The 16,184-nt window shown below is 36.1% G+C and overlaps 1 protein-coding gene across 2 annotated transcripts; it reads right to left on the bottom strand.

Moving 5' to 3' along the window:
- Positions 1-5,486: 5,486 nt before the first annotated feature.
- Positions 5,487-8,655, bottom strand: LOC122303793 (probable WRKY transcription factor 31). Of its 2 annotated transcripts, none has more exons than XM_043115753.1 (5): positions 8,059-8,655; positions 7,850-7,951; positions 7,165-7,731; positions 6,935-7,048; positions 5,487-6,430 (listed from the first exon to the last, which is right to left on the bottom strand). In XM_043115753.1, the coding sequence occupies exons 1-5, from the start codon at positions 8,416-8,418 to the stop codon at positions 5,675-5,677; spliced, it is 1,899 nt and encodes a 632-aa protein (XP_042971687.1). In that variant the 5' UTR covers positions 8,419-8,655; the 3' UTR covers positions 5,487-5,674. The 2 variants fall into 2 exon arrangements, with proteins under 2 accessions (XP_042971687.1, XP_042971686.1); XM_043115752.1 differs by having other exon boundaries at positions 8,053-8,653.
- Between the last annotated feature and the right edge of the window lie 7,529 nt (positions 8,656-16,184).

Raw genomic sequence — 16,184 nt, 5'->3', positions numbered from 1 at the left:
TCTTAACCACTTGGTTTCAAGGATAACTCTCACCCGAATTATGTTTGCCAACTTTATAAAGCATTATATGTTTTGAAGCAAACTCCACGGGCATGGTATTTGAAATTTAGTACCTATATTCAACAAATGGGCTTTCAAAGGTATCCCTATGATCAGTCTCTCTTCTATTGCCTCAAGGGTACTATTTTTTTGTTACTATTGATTTATGTCAATGATACCTACCATCATAATTGGGAGCTCTACTTCTTACATTGGCAAGTTCATTTCTCATTTATCCTCCACCTTTAACATGAAGGACTTGGGTCAAGTTCATTATTTTTTAGGCCTTCAAGTTGCTTGTGATGAGTCTACCATCACACTTACTCAAACACATCACTTACTTTCTTGGCTCCAAAAATTTGGTTTAGATGGTAGTAAACCTGTGTCAATGCCAATGGCTCCTGGGACTTCATTGACAGCTACTAATGGTGCTCCCTTATCTGATCCTACTAATTTTTGACAACTTGTAGGCTCTCTTTAGTGTCTTACCTTAACTCGCCCTGATATTTCATATGTTGTTCATCATGTTTGTTAGTTTATGCAACATCCCAGAGACACGCAATTTGTTCGGGGTCAAAGGAACCATTAAGCAGATCTTTGGCTATCTCAAAGGAACCATTAATCTTGGTCTCCATTTTGTTCAGGCTCTCATCACTGCTCTTCGCGGCTACTGTGACGCCGATTGGGCCGAATCCAAGGATGATTGTCGTTCCAATACTGGCTTTGCTGTCTTCATGGGTGACAACTTGCTATCTTGGGGAGCTAAGAAACAAGCAACTATCTTGAGTTCAACAACTAAAGCTGAATATCGTGCGCTCACTACAACCACAACTGAACTTATGTGGTTCTTGAATCTCCTTCAAAGCATTGGGTTTCAACTTCTACTCCTACATTGTATTGTGATAATATCAGTGCAATCAACATGACCAAAAATCATGTTTTTCATCATCACAAAAAACACATCAAAATCGATGTTCATTTTGTTCGTGAATAGGTTGCTCATGGTACACTCTCCCTTGCACATATTTCTAGTATGAATTAAGTTGCTGATATTTTTACAAAGCCACTTTGTGCTCCCAAGTTTATTCCAAATTGTAGCAAGCTCCTCATCAGTTCGGTCCCACCTTGAGCTTGAGGGGGGATGAAGAAAGACGTCTTGAAAAGGATCCATAAAGCTCTCACATATGCTGCCATGATTTTATTCTCTTCTAATTTTTCTACATGATTTCATTACTTACTTGTCAATTTTTGTATACATTACTTACCATTTATAGTAGATTATATAGCTGGTAGATTAGCTGTACATAGTTGTTCCTCCTTGTAATTTCTCTATAATTTTTATATAAATGAATAGAATGCCCATGTATAGGGCGGGTTAGTCAATACTTAAGAAGCATTTAAAATAAAGGTTCTTGTGTGGAGGGCATGCAAAGAGGGACTACCATCACAACATAATCTACTTAAGAAGCATGTTAATATTGAGGAGTCCTTTTGTTTTTGCATGCAATAGATTGAAGGCACAACACATGCCTTATTTTACTATCAAGCCATACATTCCAATTGATTTTCATATATCCCTTTGATGAAACATTTAGAAAAAAATTTGTCTGTAATACAGATAGCATTGGCAGTGTTAGAGAAGGGCCGGGATGGAGAGCTAGCCTCATTATTTTCTATTGCATGGGGTTTTTGGTGGAGAAGAAATCAATTGATTCATGACCAGAAAAATATAGCAGTACAACAGGTTATTGATTATGCTCTCTCTGTGTTCAAATGTCATTTATTGATCTGAAACACATGCCTAAGAATAAAGCTCGAGCTTATTATGATTGGAAGTCCCCACCAACTGGTTGTTGAAACTGAATGTGGATGGTGCTATTTTTAGTGAGATCAATAGATCAGTAAGTGTGGGGTTGGTGCTCCGGGATGGGAATGGTGATGTTCTATATATTGGCAACTAGCAAAGTCAAGTTTGAAGCAACCACTATTGAAGCTATTGAATTGTTAACTATATTTTGAGCTCTACAATTGTGTGCTAACATGGGAATCTAAAGATTGTTGGTTGAGTCAGATTGTTTGATGGCTATACAAGTACTAAATGATGAACTTGAATCTGCTGCATTGTTAGATCCTTTATTGTGCGAAATCAGAAAGCTTCAAGGACTATATGCAGAGTACAAATTTCAGCATGTTTATAGAGAATGCAATCAGGTTGCTCACATTCTTGCTCGATTTGCTTGGGATATTGAGGATATCTCAATGTAGTGAGATTGTTGTTGAGACTTTATTTTTCAAACCATTTGGTTTGATAAATGTCTCTAAGTACTTTCTTCTATTAAAGAAATTTTGTGTTCCTATTAAAAAAAAAAATGTTTTCCTTACAATACCAACTACACTAGCTAGTTATTCAAATATGTGAGATATCGTATGGGATACGACTTGAAATCTCACTACATATAAAGTTCGTATACACTTGTCGAAAGCACACCAAACAAATTGATATACATAAAGAAAATAAATGTGACTAAGTACTGAATCGAAAATAACAGATTATCAATTCAAAAGCTCCTTCAGAGGTCCAACGGTTTTCCCGTGTCTTTATTTTCAGATCTAAATTGCTAACATGGAGCTGCTAGGGGCGCATCAAGAGCGCGCAGGGTTTGTAGTGAATCTCACGGGGCTCGCACTTTCCTAATTTGGATGTGTATGGCTTCAAGTTTGGATTCTACTTTAAATGCTCGCTCCTTTTTACTTCAGAGCTAGATATATAATATCCTTGAAAGACAGCGTACATGTGTTACAGTGTCAGTACTAGAACTTTATTAGGAAAGAGATACAGTTTTAGGATGTATTAAAAAATTTATATAATTATGTAAATTGGTTTCATATTTTTCTACATTTTTAAAGAGAGTGCATGCTGTAGTACTGCAGCACGGGAAATTTCTCATGTGAGTTTGCCATTCTTTGATTGGGCTACCAGGCCTTTTAGTTTCTCAGTACGGATTCCCTTATGTGTGTGTGTATGAATGTGAATCCAAAGAAAGAATACCAAATAGAAGATTTTCAGCTAGAGAAAACTTTTAACTCATTAATTACGAAAGAGGTAGATTCATAAACGTACGTCATATATAAATGCAATGATGAAACTTTGTTATTACTCACCACATGATCGCAACCTTGCTGGAACGAACAGTACTACTACGTACTGTAATGAATGGAACCGAACATAGGCTTTCCCACTTGATCAAAATGCGGGACCCGAGCGCGGCCCCAACCATCACCCCATGTACGTACGTACGCTACCAGCCCGGCCTAAACCACCCTCGGTTTAATTAAACGCTACATGCATGAGTTGGATGCAAAATGAACTGGGAATGGTACTGCACTACCGATATGGGCAGCTGCTATAATTATGTACTTCTCTAACTGATCAAGTAATTAATATGAGTACTGTTCTGCTTAATTTGTTATCTACCAATTAGAATTAGTATCCAAAGTCTTCGCGAGTGATTAATAAATGCTTATAACTTAAACAAGTTGCGTGCTGTGATCCCTTGCCTAGCCCTTCATATATATCTTTATATCTAGCTAGCATGCAAGAAGCGACTGCCGCATCTGATTAATTGTTGCCTCCTATACTAAAATTCCAATTAATTTCACGGTTGTCTTGGTGGTTTGGTATTAGACTATTTTTTTGCTGAATATTGCAGAACAAAGATAGCTTTAGATACTTAATTCTCTGCGCAACTTCTTTCACTACTACTCGTACGACAAGGAAGTTATATGCATCTAAATATGAAAAATTAAAGTGTGAGTGATCTGTGTTAATCACTTGATCCATGCATGCATGGAGAGAGAGATTGGAGAGAGAGAAAGAGAGATCAGATTATATATCTTAAAGTTAAAGTACTAGCTAATTTTTCAATGCATGGATGGTAGGAAAAGAAAAAGAAAAAAAAGACAATATATAGCAAACAGGCCGTTCGATGATATCCAGGCATATTGTAAGGCTGTGTTGCGATGAAAATTTTAAAAACGGGCTTTTATGGATTTAATGAAAACGGTGAGACTAGTTAAGAATATGTTTGAATTAAGAAGGCTTTTATTTTAATTTATCAGCTTGAAGAAGTCATCAATGATTCCATTTTTAAAATATATTTGAGAAGAAAATTCTTGTAGAATTGTTTTTTTGTGAAATTTATATACATTATTAGTACAATAGTCTAATTTGTGGAGGTCAGATTTTTCGAAATCAAGAATTCTAGCGACATCGATCATGCTTGTAGTAGTACTTAAAAGTTAAAACCACGACAATGGATGAACCTTCCGTCTGGGTTTTTTGACGAACACGAGTAGTCTTTATAATTCGACTCTAGAGTCTCATGGCGTGACGCATGTCAGACTTAAGGACGGGAAAACGATAAGACATTACCTATTTCAATCTAGTGGAAAAGAAAAAGGCTATGCCTATATATATACACACATGACATGATATGGATAAAAAAAAAAAAAATGTAGAAAAAGAGGAGAGAAACTAGCGAGATTGGTTGGAAAAAGGAGGGATATCGAGAGACTAGTTAATAGTCTAGTTGAAAGAGAAAGGGGAAGAGATCTAGACGTTAAGTTAGAGTTTTACTATTCATAAACTCTATATGCCACATAATATTTTTTTAATTTTATTATTTTTAAAATAATTAATTTTTTTTATTGATTATTTATATATCACATATTTGATAAGAAAAAGAATTAAAATAATATAAAAAAAGAGTGATGTGTAATGTATGAGATTTCTTGATAGAATTTATTCTTGATTGGACGTAAATATATGGATAAAGAACGTAAGTAAGTGGGAAAGAAGGAAAAACAAAAAGAACAATGAGAATGGAAAGAAATCTACCAATCCGGCCAGTTAAAACTTAACAACTCCCAAATGGGGATAAAATGCCAAAAGACAAAAGACCAAAACGTGACAAAACCCCCCGACCCAAAACAGAAAAAAAGTCACTCACGCACGCTCTACACACTCTTTATCTAAAATTTCTTTGCGTGTCAAAAGAACCCTATCGATCCCATTCTAACCACTCTAGACGGTTTTCTTGACTCGTTAATTCTATTGACTGCCAATATTTTCTTCTCTCTCTCTTTTGGTTAAGTGCCCTATGATACACGTAACTCCAAGAAAGTATAAAGTCCATTGTTCTGTTCCCTCTTGTACGTTCTCTTGATCTTTTTATCTTTTCCTCCATCTTTTAGGAACAAAGCAAATTAAGGGACGTCGGCAAGAATAAAGAAAATATGAAAGACAAAACACACTTCCTTTGATTTCCGGATCCGTACAAAACAAGTAATTAAACTCGTGATCGTGATATGCATGCATTCTTCCAATATATATTTAGTTTTTATTTTCCCGTTTTTAAATTTTTAATATTATTCAAATAACAAAGAAATTAATATGAAGTCTATGCTTAATTCCAGGGAAAAAATAACAAGGAAAGAAACAAGCAATGAACACGTATAATATTCTCACTTCTTCGAGCCCAAAAGAGAGGAAAAAAAACCTTACGGCCAGCAGGAAGAAAATAAAAATTAAAACTGATAGAAAAGTAGCCATATATTAGCTAATAGCCTCGCCTTATTAATTGCCTTGCAAACTTGAATTGCTGATTTTATTGTTGGCATTGCTATTGCTGTTGCTGGTACTTGTTAAGTTGCCATTGCTGCTGGTGGTGGTTGTGATGTTGGCATTATTATTACTATTATTATTGTTGCTGATGTTGTTCGTCTGAGCAGCACCGCCAATAATAGAAGTGATGGCTGCTGCGAGCGCTGCGGTGAAGTTTGGGTCCGCGGTGATGGCGGCGGTGGCGGCACTGACTGTATCAGAAAGTGAGTTATGCTGCCCCTGGTTCATCTCCAATGCTTGTGGCTGGTGACCCAGTTGATGAGAAGAGTCCATATCTTGAGACATCTGAAGACCAGAGAATTTTGATTGATTATTGTAGAGTGCTTGACCAAATATTTGAGGCAGCAATGTTGCCTGGGCGGTGGCGAGGTTCTGTGTCTGTGAGGGGTTTGGGAAGGGGATTTGGAATTGGGTTGGTGGCCTTGGGAGTTGGAACGGGTTGGGGGATTGAGTCAAGTCCAATGTAACAGTGGGAAATGGGGCTGATGCTGAGATGGTGGCCATGCTAGAGGAGCACGGCAGGAGTGTTCTGGTGAGGAAATTTGAGTTCATTAGTCCATCAGCACTGGACATGGAACCCGAGAGCAGCATTCGTGCTGCTGATGAAGTTGTTGATGCCATTGCCATGGCGTTCGGTGGCAAGGGATGGTTGTGGTTGCCTTCGTACGTGGTTATGAGGATCGTTCGATCTTCTGCACATCTTTGTACCTGTTTAAGATAAACCAATTAATTCAAAAAACTGAGTCTTGAGAAAACAGTACTGTACTTCAAGATTGAACGTTAGGCAATCCATGATCAAACTCGGATTAACAGATTGAAATTACATGGTCTCCCTCCCCCATTTTCTAAGTTCTTATAAGTCAAAAACAGAACTTAAAGACTGTTTTTACCAAAAACATGCATTAAAAAAGGTGCCTGCTTCCTAAAAATGAAGAAATAAAAATCTTATCAACAAAAATGGTACTAAATTTACCAAATAAGTGAATGGTGCAGGTGATCTCGAGGTCTTAATTTTTTGGCTGAACTTATAAAGAATAGCACCGAGAGAGATAACATAAGAGTCTAGTTTACACATTTATTGTTAATTTAAAACTACTCGAAATATTTATTAGAGTTCTAACAAGAAATTGGAGGAGTTTTTTCCGAGCAAGTAGCACTTCACACTCAAGTTTTCCCAAAAATAAGGTGAAAAAAGTCTAGAAGAAAACATACTTGTTTTCGAACTGGGCAACCATTAGCCATGGTGCATCGATAGTAAGCTCGAGGACATGGGTTTCCCTTAGCCATCTTCTGCCCATACTTGCGCCATTGGCAGCCATCAGTGATCTATCATCAACACATCTCCAATAAATCAATTACTATAAGAATCAATCAGCCGCATTAATTAAACCAGTTTTTGATTTTAAAACAAAAGCAAAATCACCCTCATCATCATCACCTACCATAGGAGCCTCTGATCGAGCTCTAACTGATACGCGTGCCTTCCTCATCGTCGCCTCAGTCTGATCAACTTCTTTAGGTGAATTGAACCTGGGAACCTTATTAGGACTCCATCCTTGTGATGCTTGATCCGGACTATCCTCTCTCCCAATTTTACTACCATTTTCCTTCTTATCCTGATCGAAAGCAAGCACCTCATCACTATTCCCATCCTTCCCCAGCCCAAACTGCTGCTTCGATCCCATTACTTCTCCCTTATTTCCGGGCGATCCTGACCGATCCCGGCTCTTTCCTTCTGACGAAGACATCGAGTTCTCATCCGCATCACCATTAGTAGCCAGCCGAAGATCCATGAATTGCCTTGGCACTACTAGTGTTCCATTATTTTTTACCTCTACTTTCCCATCCACCATGCCATTTTCTTCAGTGCTTTTGGCTTTCTGAGCCTGCATAAGAGTAACGAAATGCATCTGCAGCGCATTGTAGGTAGTAGTAACCTGATTAAGCGTCTCTTTTAGATGTTGATTTTCGGAATTCATTCGCTCAAGCTCAGCTTGAAGAACAGCCAGCTGAAACGCGACAGATTGATACAAAAATCAGTTCCAAACTCAAACAAGAATCAAAGTAAAACATTAAAAGCTAAAACCAATCCATGATGAAATCCAAAAAGATCTTTCGTTCCCCTACCTCACTGCTCCTGGCTCTTTTATCTTCCACGTTCGGTGATATGCCATCGTCCACCATGGATTGGTCGCTACTAGTGTTGGTCGTAAGAAGATTCAAACCAGTCTATATGTAATACGACAAAATATTCAATCTCAATATTGGAGAGAATCATAATAATACATCCTAGAACTGATCGAAAAAGCTTAATTATATGGATCACTTACGTTGACCTTAAATTCTAAGGCGGTCGGACCGTCCGAGTCTTTTCTATCGACATCGGTATAGGCAGCCTCGTTGTCTTGGCCGTGCTTCTCGGCAAAGAAGTCCATCTCATCCATGACGGTGCGCTTAGCATCAGACGGCGGAGGAGAATCTTGGCGATGGGAACAGTTAAGGTTGAGTGGGAATTGAATAGTGGGGGAAGCTGACCTGTTTAGAGTGGCGTCCATGGCACCGAGCTTCCACTTGATATTTCGGTTGTGGTAATGGTGATTGTTGTCGTCTTCAGGGAATGAGTTGAGCACTATTGGCTGGTTGAGAAAGAACCCAATTGGATCTGAATCAATGGAGAGTCCACTTCCTTTGGCCATAAATGCAAGAGAGAGAGATGTGTACAAGTGTTTGAAACGGTGCAATGGACTCGGCAATAAAAGAGGGGGTTGGGACTCTTGGAGAAGACCAAAAGGAGTTGTACGTAGTAGTGAGGTGTTGAATATTGTATTAGATTTGGGATGGGATCAAGAGAAAATGAAGGGATTTTGAAGAGGTAATGTGGCAGTACTTTCGTGAGTTTGCTTTCTAGAATTCCACATATTTCTTTTCTGGCTCTTCTTTTTGTCATTGAACAGCTATATTTAAAAATAAAAAAAAAACAATTTCAGAAGTTGAGAAATGAAAAATGATGTCTCCATTCTTTTAACCCTCGCATGAAACCCAAAATTAAAAAATCAACTTAGTTGAAGGGCTAAAGCAAGAATAATGATGTCCCGCACAATCTTTATAAAAAAGATAGAGTTATATTAAAAAATTAATTTTTCATGTGACTCATAAATTTAAAAAATAAAAAAATAAAAAATTATATAACGTTTAGTGTATAACATAACTCTCTAAAAATATACAGATTTGGAACATCAACAGAAGTGTACGTTACGTCCAATCTTAAGTAATTCAATGAGAGAAAATGAGGATGAATTTCCAATCGGATGACTACCAAAATAGGCAGGCAGCCATTCGAAAAGGGTTTTGTTACACAACATTTTAACACTTTATTTTTTTTTAATTTTTATTATTTTATTTTTTATTAAATATTTAATATATAAATAATAAATAAAATAATTAAATTAATTTTAAAAAATAAATTCAAAAAAAATATTAAAACAATATTTAAAATTTAAAAAAAATAAAATGTTAGAGTATTGCGAAATTGTGTAGATTTTTTCATTCGAAAATGCAAGCTAATTACAGGAGTAGGTAGAGTCGATAAGATAATCACGTCCATCAGATTGCCTTACAGGGTAATCACGTCCATCAGATTGACTTACAGGGGCACACGCGGAAGGTGGGGTCCACATGAGGACTGTTTTTTCAAAGAAAGGTTTTTGTCCTTTTGTTTTTTTCTAATTTTGTTTTGGGTGATTTTTAAATGTGGGTCAAAGTGTGGGCTGTAGGCAGGAGATTGACGCGTTCCAAAAAATTCACCGCCCCGACTGGCCCGGCGCCACTAGCTTCGTGCAAAGTAGTCTTGGTCAACGGTCCTGATGGGGACCTTGGCCTTTCGGGTCCACATATACACGGTACACCCACACATCTGTCCTCTGCAACACAGCTTTATAAATTAGAAATTTATTATTCTTTTTAAAAAAAAACTTCACTTCAGGACACGTATATAGCTCACCCCGATCGAGTCTGACGGAAAGACTCCGTCTGCTCACTTGGACCGGATCCCTTGCTTTTGGTCAATAAAATTAATTGTGTTCAAATTATTATTATTATTATTTTAATTTCCTTGTATCCTTACGGATTTTCTTTATAAAGGACTTAGTAATTTAAAGTCTTAAAATTTTTAGATTTTTCTATATTTGTCTATAGTTATAAAATATATTTTAATAATTGATGCGGTCATATCGATTAATTGTTCAATTTAATTAATACATACATATATATTTATATATATATATATATATATATATATATTTAATTGTGTACTTAGGAAGCCATCAAACCGTCGACATCAATTTGATCCATAATTAAGGAGGGGACCCATAACTCAATTGGATCTATTTGGTATGTCTAATTGACCTTTTAACAACCTAAGTGATGGATATCATTGACTAATTACTATTCACACATCCATTCCATGAATCTATAAACAAATGTGTACGGTAGCTTTTCAAGTTTAGTGATTCATATATAACAAAATAGCGATATTTATGAGAATAAGAGCTACTTTATTTCATCTGTAAAAAATAATTATCTATTCAATACAAAATACGAGATATTTTAGTTATTTCATTACTAAGAAAGATTCGATTGATAAGTTAAAAGATCAAAATATCTAATATTTTACATAATTGGTATAATTAAAACAAAAAAGAAATAGTAAGAAAAGGGGGGGAAACTGTGAGAAAGAGTTGAATAATGACATGATCTAGAGCCGATCGAATATATAAAGTCAACCATATATGGGAGTTAACATCGGGACTATAGCACCAAATATTTTTAACGTAGCTTATACTCATCAAGATCAAAACTTGATGCATTATGACCTATTCTATCTATATATAATAATAATAATAATAATAATAATAATAATAATAATAATAATAAATTTTAAAAAGTATAAGTTTAAAACAAATATCATTAATCTACACGGCCTCCATCACTAATTTTAATTATGATCACACACACATACACACACACATATATATATATTACCAACTAAATAAGTTAGCATATGTATTTGGACTTTAGTTTATGATGAGTTTAATCAAGTCTATTCTATATTTAAGTGACTAGCTACCGTGAGCTCCACACCAAAAATGCCACTTGAACCTTTGGCGTGATCTTCTACCCACTATGAGGAGGTCCCCAACCACCTAGGCCAGTGTGGTGAGAGAGCACGGGAAGAGAGCAAGGGGCGGGCATAGTGGAGCGAGAGAAAGAAAGAAAGGAAAAAAAGGGAGACGTGGCATTATGATAATATACTATATCAATGTGTGGGATCTTTTTTTAGATCTATTTGTATTTATAGTATTTTCTATATATATATGTGTGTGTGTATGTTAACTTATATGGTCTACACGCCTGCGCAGTTGAACCTGAACCAGATTCGTTTAGAAACTGGGAGGGATTGACGGATGGATGGGTGGATGATTCCACAAAATGGAAATGAACGTAAAAGGCAAGGCCACGAGGTGAGGTGGGCCGCATTGTTTGAAGGGGAAAGTCAAAAGGTGCAAATGGGTCTTCTTGATTAATTACCAACTTATTCCTTATACTGCTTCATTTTTTTTTTTCCTAAGCAAACTTGCATATATATATATATATATATATACTGAAAAGAAAATACAATAAGTCTAAGGAGGGTCTTTTCCGCTATCAATATACAGAATACTATTTAGAATGCTAGATAATAAAATGCTACCAAACTTAGAGTTTGTAGCTGCCCATTGCGCCACTAAGTGCGCGAATCGATTTTGAGATCTATCGATTTTTTTGAAAATTCAATCTTGTTGAGATCTTAAAGAGTTTGCTATATCTTCTGTGATCGGAGCGATTTGCCAAACTGTATCTTCTCTATTAGTGGAAGAAATGATTAACTGTGAGTCTCCTTCTAAGTTGATAGATGGATGAGTAAAATGTTTCACCATTTTGAGAGCCAAATTTGCTGCGAGAGCTTCTGCAATTACTGGAGTTTTGGTTGGATTGTTCTCAGTCCATATTTCAATAATCTCCCTTTTGTGTTCCGGCTTACTACTGAGACTACCGAGAAGGCATTTCTGACAGTTGCATCAAAGGAGATATTGATTTGATTTTGGAGTGGTTTTTGCCATAATTTATCTGCCTTTGCATTTTGCTTTTCTTCCCAGGCATGAAGATGTTCTTGGTATGAGTGGTTCAACTGTTTTGATGCTTGTTGAAGAGATAAAATTGTAGCATTATGGACTATATCATTTTGAAGCCTGCAGATGTAATCCATGATCAGTATTGCAAAAAGTCTGACCGGTTGTTCATCTTGTGAATTGATTCCAGCTTCTGTTTTGGATTTAATATGAATGGGAACCGATAATTCATTGAGTGTATAGTCAAGGATGAGAGATTTAAAGGCCAATTACTCTGACTCTACAAAATTCTTGAAATTGGGCATTCTATAAAGAGATGTAAGAGGGTCTCTTCTTTTCCATCACATAGTGGGCAATTTATGGATGGGATGTTGGAAATAAATCTCTTTAATCTTTCTCTGGTTGGAAGAATATCCCAAATGATTTTCCATAAAAGTAATTTGTGGCGATCATGAATTCTGAAATTTCATATCTTTTTCCAGCAGAAATTTGGGATCACTATTCAGTTTGTGTTTGTCATGTTGGAAATAATATGGTAGGCTGATTTAACAGAGAATTTCTCATCTTGTGGTTTTGCCCAAAAGAGACTATTCGGTCTATGTGGTGAAGTAGAAATAATAATTTTGAGGATTTCAAAAACACTACTTTGTTGGAAAAGAGAATGTAGTTTTTGAATATCCCAGGAGTTTTGTGGTCTGTTTATGAGATCTGAAACCTTGAGGTTGGAGGTAAACTCTGTTTGGGGTTCTAGAGGATGAGGTTTAAAATTTTCCAGAGTTGGAATCTAAGGATCTAACCATACTCTCACCGAAGAACCATTTGTGATTTTGTAGCACGTACCTTTTTCCAGCAAGGGCCTCGTTTTCAGTATTCCTTTCCAGAGACTTAAGTCTGTGGTCTTTGAAAGAACAGTTGCAAAGGCATTTGATTTTAAATATTTCTTTGAGAGAAGCTTGTGCCATATGCCCACATTTGGTTGACTTATTTCCCATCCTGTCTTTGCTAGTAAAGCAACATTTATATTTTCCATTTGTCGTAAACACAAGCCGCCTCCAATTTTTAGTTGGTAGATTGATTTCCATGATTTAAGGCAGAGCTTGTGTTTTTGATCTTTTGTTTTCCCCCACCAGAAGCTTTTGAAACTTTTCTTCAGAGACTTGCAGATTGACTTTGGGATCATATATGTTGACATTTGATAGGTGGGGATAGTACTTGCCATTGTTCTTATTAGCATTGTCTGCCTGCTTGAGATAGGAGTTTGGAATTCCAGCCTTCTAATTTTTTGTTAATTTTTCCCAACATATCTTTGTAGTCATCTTTTTTTGAACGACTAAAAGTAGTTTGGATCCCCGGATATCTCATTTTTTATGATGATTCTTTGTATGTTAGGGTTTCCAAAATTTTACTTCTTGCTGCCAGACTTGCATTTTGCGTGATAAAGACTGAGGATTTGTTCTGGTTGACGAGTTGACCTGACTAGTCTTGATATTTTCCTAAGGTATTTGTAATAGCCTTTATTGATTTCTCTTTTGCTTTCCCGAAAATAATTAGATCATCTGCAAATAGAAGGTGAGATATAGAAGGGCCTTCTCTACTGATTTTTATACCTTCCAGGCATCTGGTGCTTTCTGATCTTGCCAAGAGTCTTGAGAGTACCTCCGTACACAATATGAAAAGAAAAGGCGAGATGGGATCGCCTTGACAGAGTCCTCTATGTGATGTGAAAAACCCTGTTGGGGATCCATTAATGAGAATAGAGAACGAGGCTGTAGTGATACACTCTTTTATGAGGTTAATCCAATTTGAGCTAAAGCCTAGGACTTTCATAATGGCGAAGAGGAAATTCCATTCAATAAAATCAAAGGCTTTTTCCATATCTATCTTTAGGGCCACCTGACCCTTCTTTCCTTTGTGTTTCTTTAGATGATGAAACATCTCATGGGCAATAATGGAGTTTTCTCAAATATTTCTGTCTGGCACAAAAGATGTTTGGAATGGAAAGATGATGCTTGGGAGAGTTCTCTTTAACCGATTTGTCAGAATCTTTATGATTATTTTGTAGATAACATTTGTCAGGCTGATTGGGTTGTAGTGATGGGGGAACTTGGGTATGATTCATCTATTTCAGAAGTTTCCCACTTCTAAAGAAATTTTGCACTGCTGCAATCACCTCCTTCTTTATGATATACCAATAATGCTTATAGAAAAGGGCTTTCATTTATGGACCTGGGGCTTTGTGATTTGTGATTTGCTTTAGAACACCATATATTTTTTATTCCATGGGTAATGCAATGAGAGAACCATTTTCCTCCCTTGAGATATGATTTTCAAAGAGGTTCTCTAGATTGGCTGGGAAATTTGGTTCAATGGAGGTGTATATGGATTTAAAATGTTCTATGAAAGTTGATTCTATAACCTCTTGATCCATTGTCCAAATACCTGGGCTTAGCTTGACTGAGTCGATCACATTCATTCTTCGGCGTATAGTGGTTGACAGATGATAATACTTTGTGTTTAGATCTGTTGCAGTGAGCCAATTTATTCTCAACTTTTGCCTCCAGAGGATTTCTTCATACTTTTGTTGTTCTTGTAGATTATAAAGAAGAGTATTCTCTCTGTGTATGTTCCTTGGATTTGGAGGGGTACCTTGTAACTGACTGAGCTCTGACTCTATTTGCTGGATATTTTTCTGCATTCTTCCAAAGTGGTCTTTCTTTCAGAGTTTGAGTACTTTTTTTGTTTCCTTGATCTTGCTACATGAGATAAAAGCGGGGTTGCCTTTGCAAAGAAGGTTCCATGCATATTGGATTATAACATTGCTTAGGGGCTCTCGGGTCCAAAATTCCTTAAATTTAAAGGGGGGCATTTTTCCTTATCTTTGTTCATATTTAAACGAAACCCATGATACACTTGACTCTCTAGGTTCTCATATTCCTTTGTTTTAGAGGCTTGCTGATATCTATTTCTACCTTGATCTGGATAAATTTCTTATTGTCCAAACCAATAATGGGTCCTCATCCACACCAAGATAGTTTCCACGAGCCCTTCCTATTTTTGAGGCCAACTTTTTTGTCATGTGTTTTCTGATCAGACCATGTATTTGGACATAAAAGGAGGAAGTGCTGAGACTTATATCGATCCACTATAAACCTACTGGGTAGTTTTTTAAAATAAGAAGATGTCCTTTAAAATTCCATGGACTTTGATTCATGATCCTTTGGATATCACTTGCCCTTTGAAACGTAAAGAGAAATAAGTTGACATCTAGATCTTCTATGTGAAACTTACTGACAAAGTTCCAAGCTGCTCTAAAAGAGGCATGAAGTGCAGTCTTGTTGAGAGGTCGAGTGGCAACGATTCTTCCAATAAGTGACAAGTCTTCTTTTTCGTTTGCAGGTTCTTGTTCTGGAGAAAAGCATAAATCTTCCCATGAAAGTGCTTCCATTTGGTTGATCAGATTTTCCATATCCATTGTAGTGATATTATAAGGATGAAAAGAAGAGACGAATGTGGGATTGGGTTAATATATAGAAGAAATAAACTTGTTTGAAAGATGAACTCATTTGGGAGCAGAGAGCTGGCTATCATGGGAGTTTTTCTGCAGCAAATTTTTCTGTTCAGAGTATTCCGTACACTACTTCATGCACATTGCTTTGAGCTCTGGTTTAGATATACAATTAAAATGAAATATTTTAAATAGTAATAAAATTTTTAAGTTAAGATAAGATAAAATAATTTATAAAAAAATATATGTTTGGATAGTGAGATGAGATGAAATAATTTTTAATTTTTAGAATTTGAGAAAGGTATGGGTGTTACTATTTTAATTTTCAGCTGAATTATATACTGTTTACATACTGTTCATTCATTATTTATTGTCAGATTTTACTGTTTATTATTATTTATTTAAGTTGATTTTTTAAATATAGAGATGAAATATAATATATTTGAATAGAAAAAATTATAATGCGGTATAGATGAGATGAAAACTCGGTATCCAAACAGGAACATCTGACGGTGACTTTAATTGTGCACTATTTTATTCTTCACAAGGAACATCTCTCCGTGTGTGTGTACACATGAGTCATGCGACTTTAATTGTTTGTAATAATTAGAGAAGAAAAATATTTTGCCAGCCTCTATATTTCTATATATGTGAAAGATTGAAAAAAGTGCACTTCGTTTCAAACGCACTTTTTCCAATCGAAGAGGCCCAAGAAAAGGTGGTGTACATACATATATACATATATACATACGTAAGTACGTATGGTACTCAAGTTAAAATGAACTTGAAA

Source organism: Carya illinoinensis, chromosome 3 (assembly GCF_018687715.1).
Source record: "Carya illinoinensis cultivar Pawnee chromosome 3, C.illinoinensisPawnee_v1, whole genome shotgun sequence".
Taxonomy (NCBI): Eukaryota; Viridiplantae; Streptophyta; class Magnoliopsida; order Fagales; family Juglandaceae; genus Carya; species Carya illinoinensis.
The sequence above is the reverse complement of the archived record's forward strand: the minus strand, read 5'-3'. Positions and strand labels throughout refer to the sequence as shown.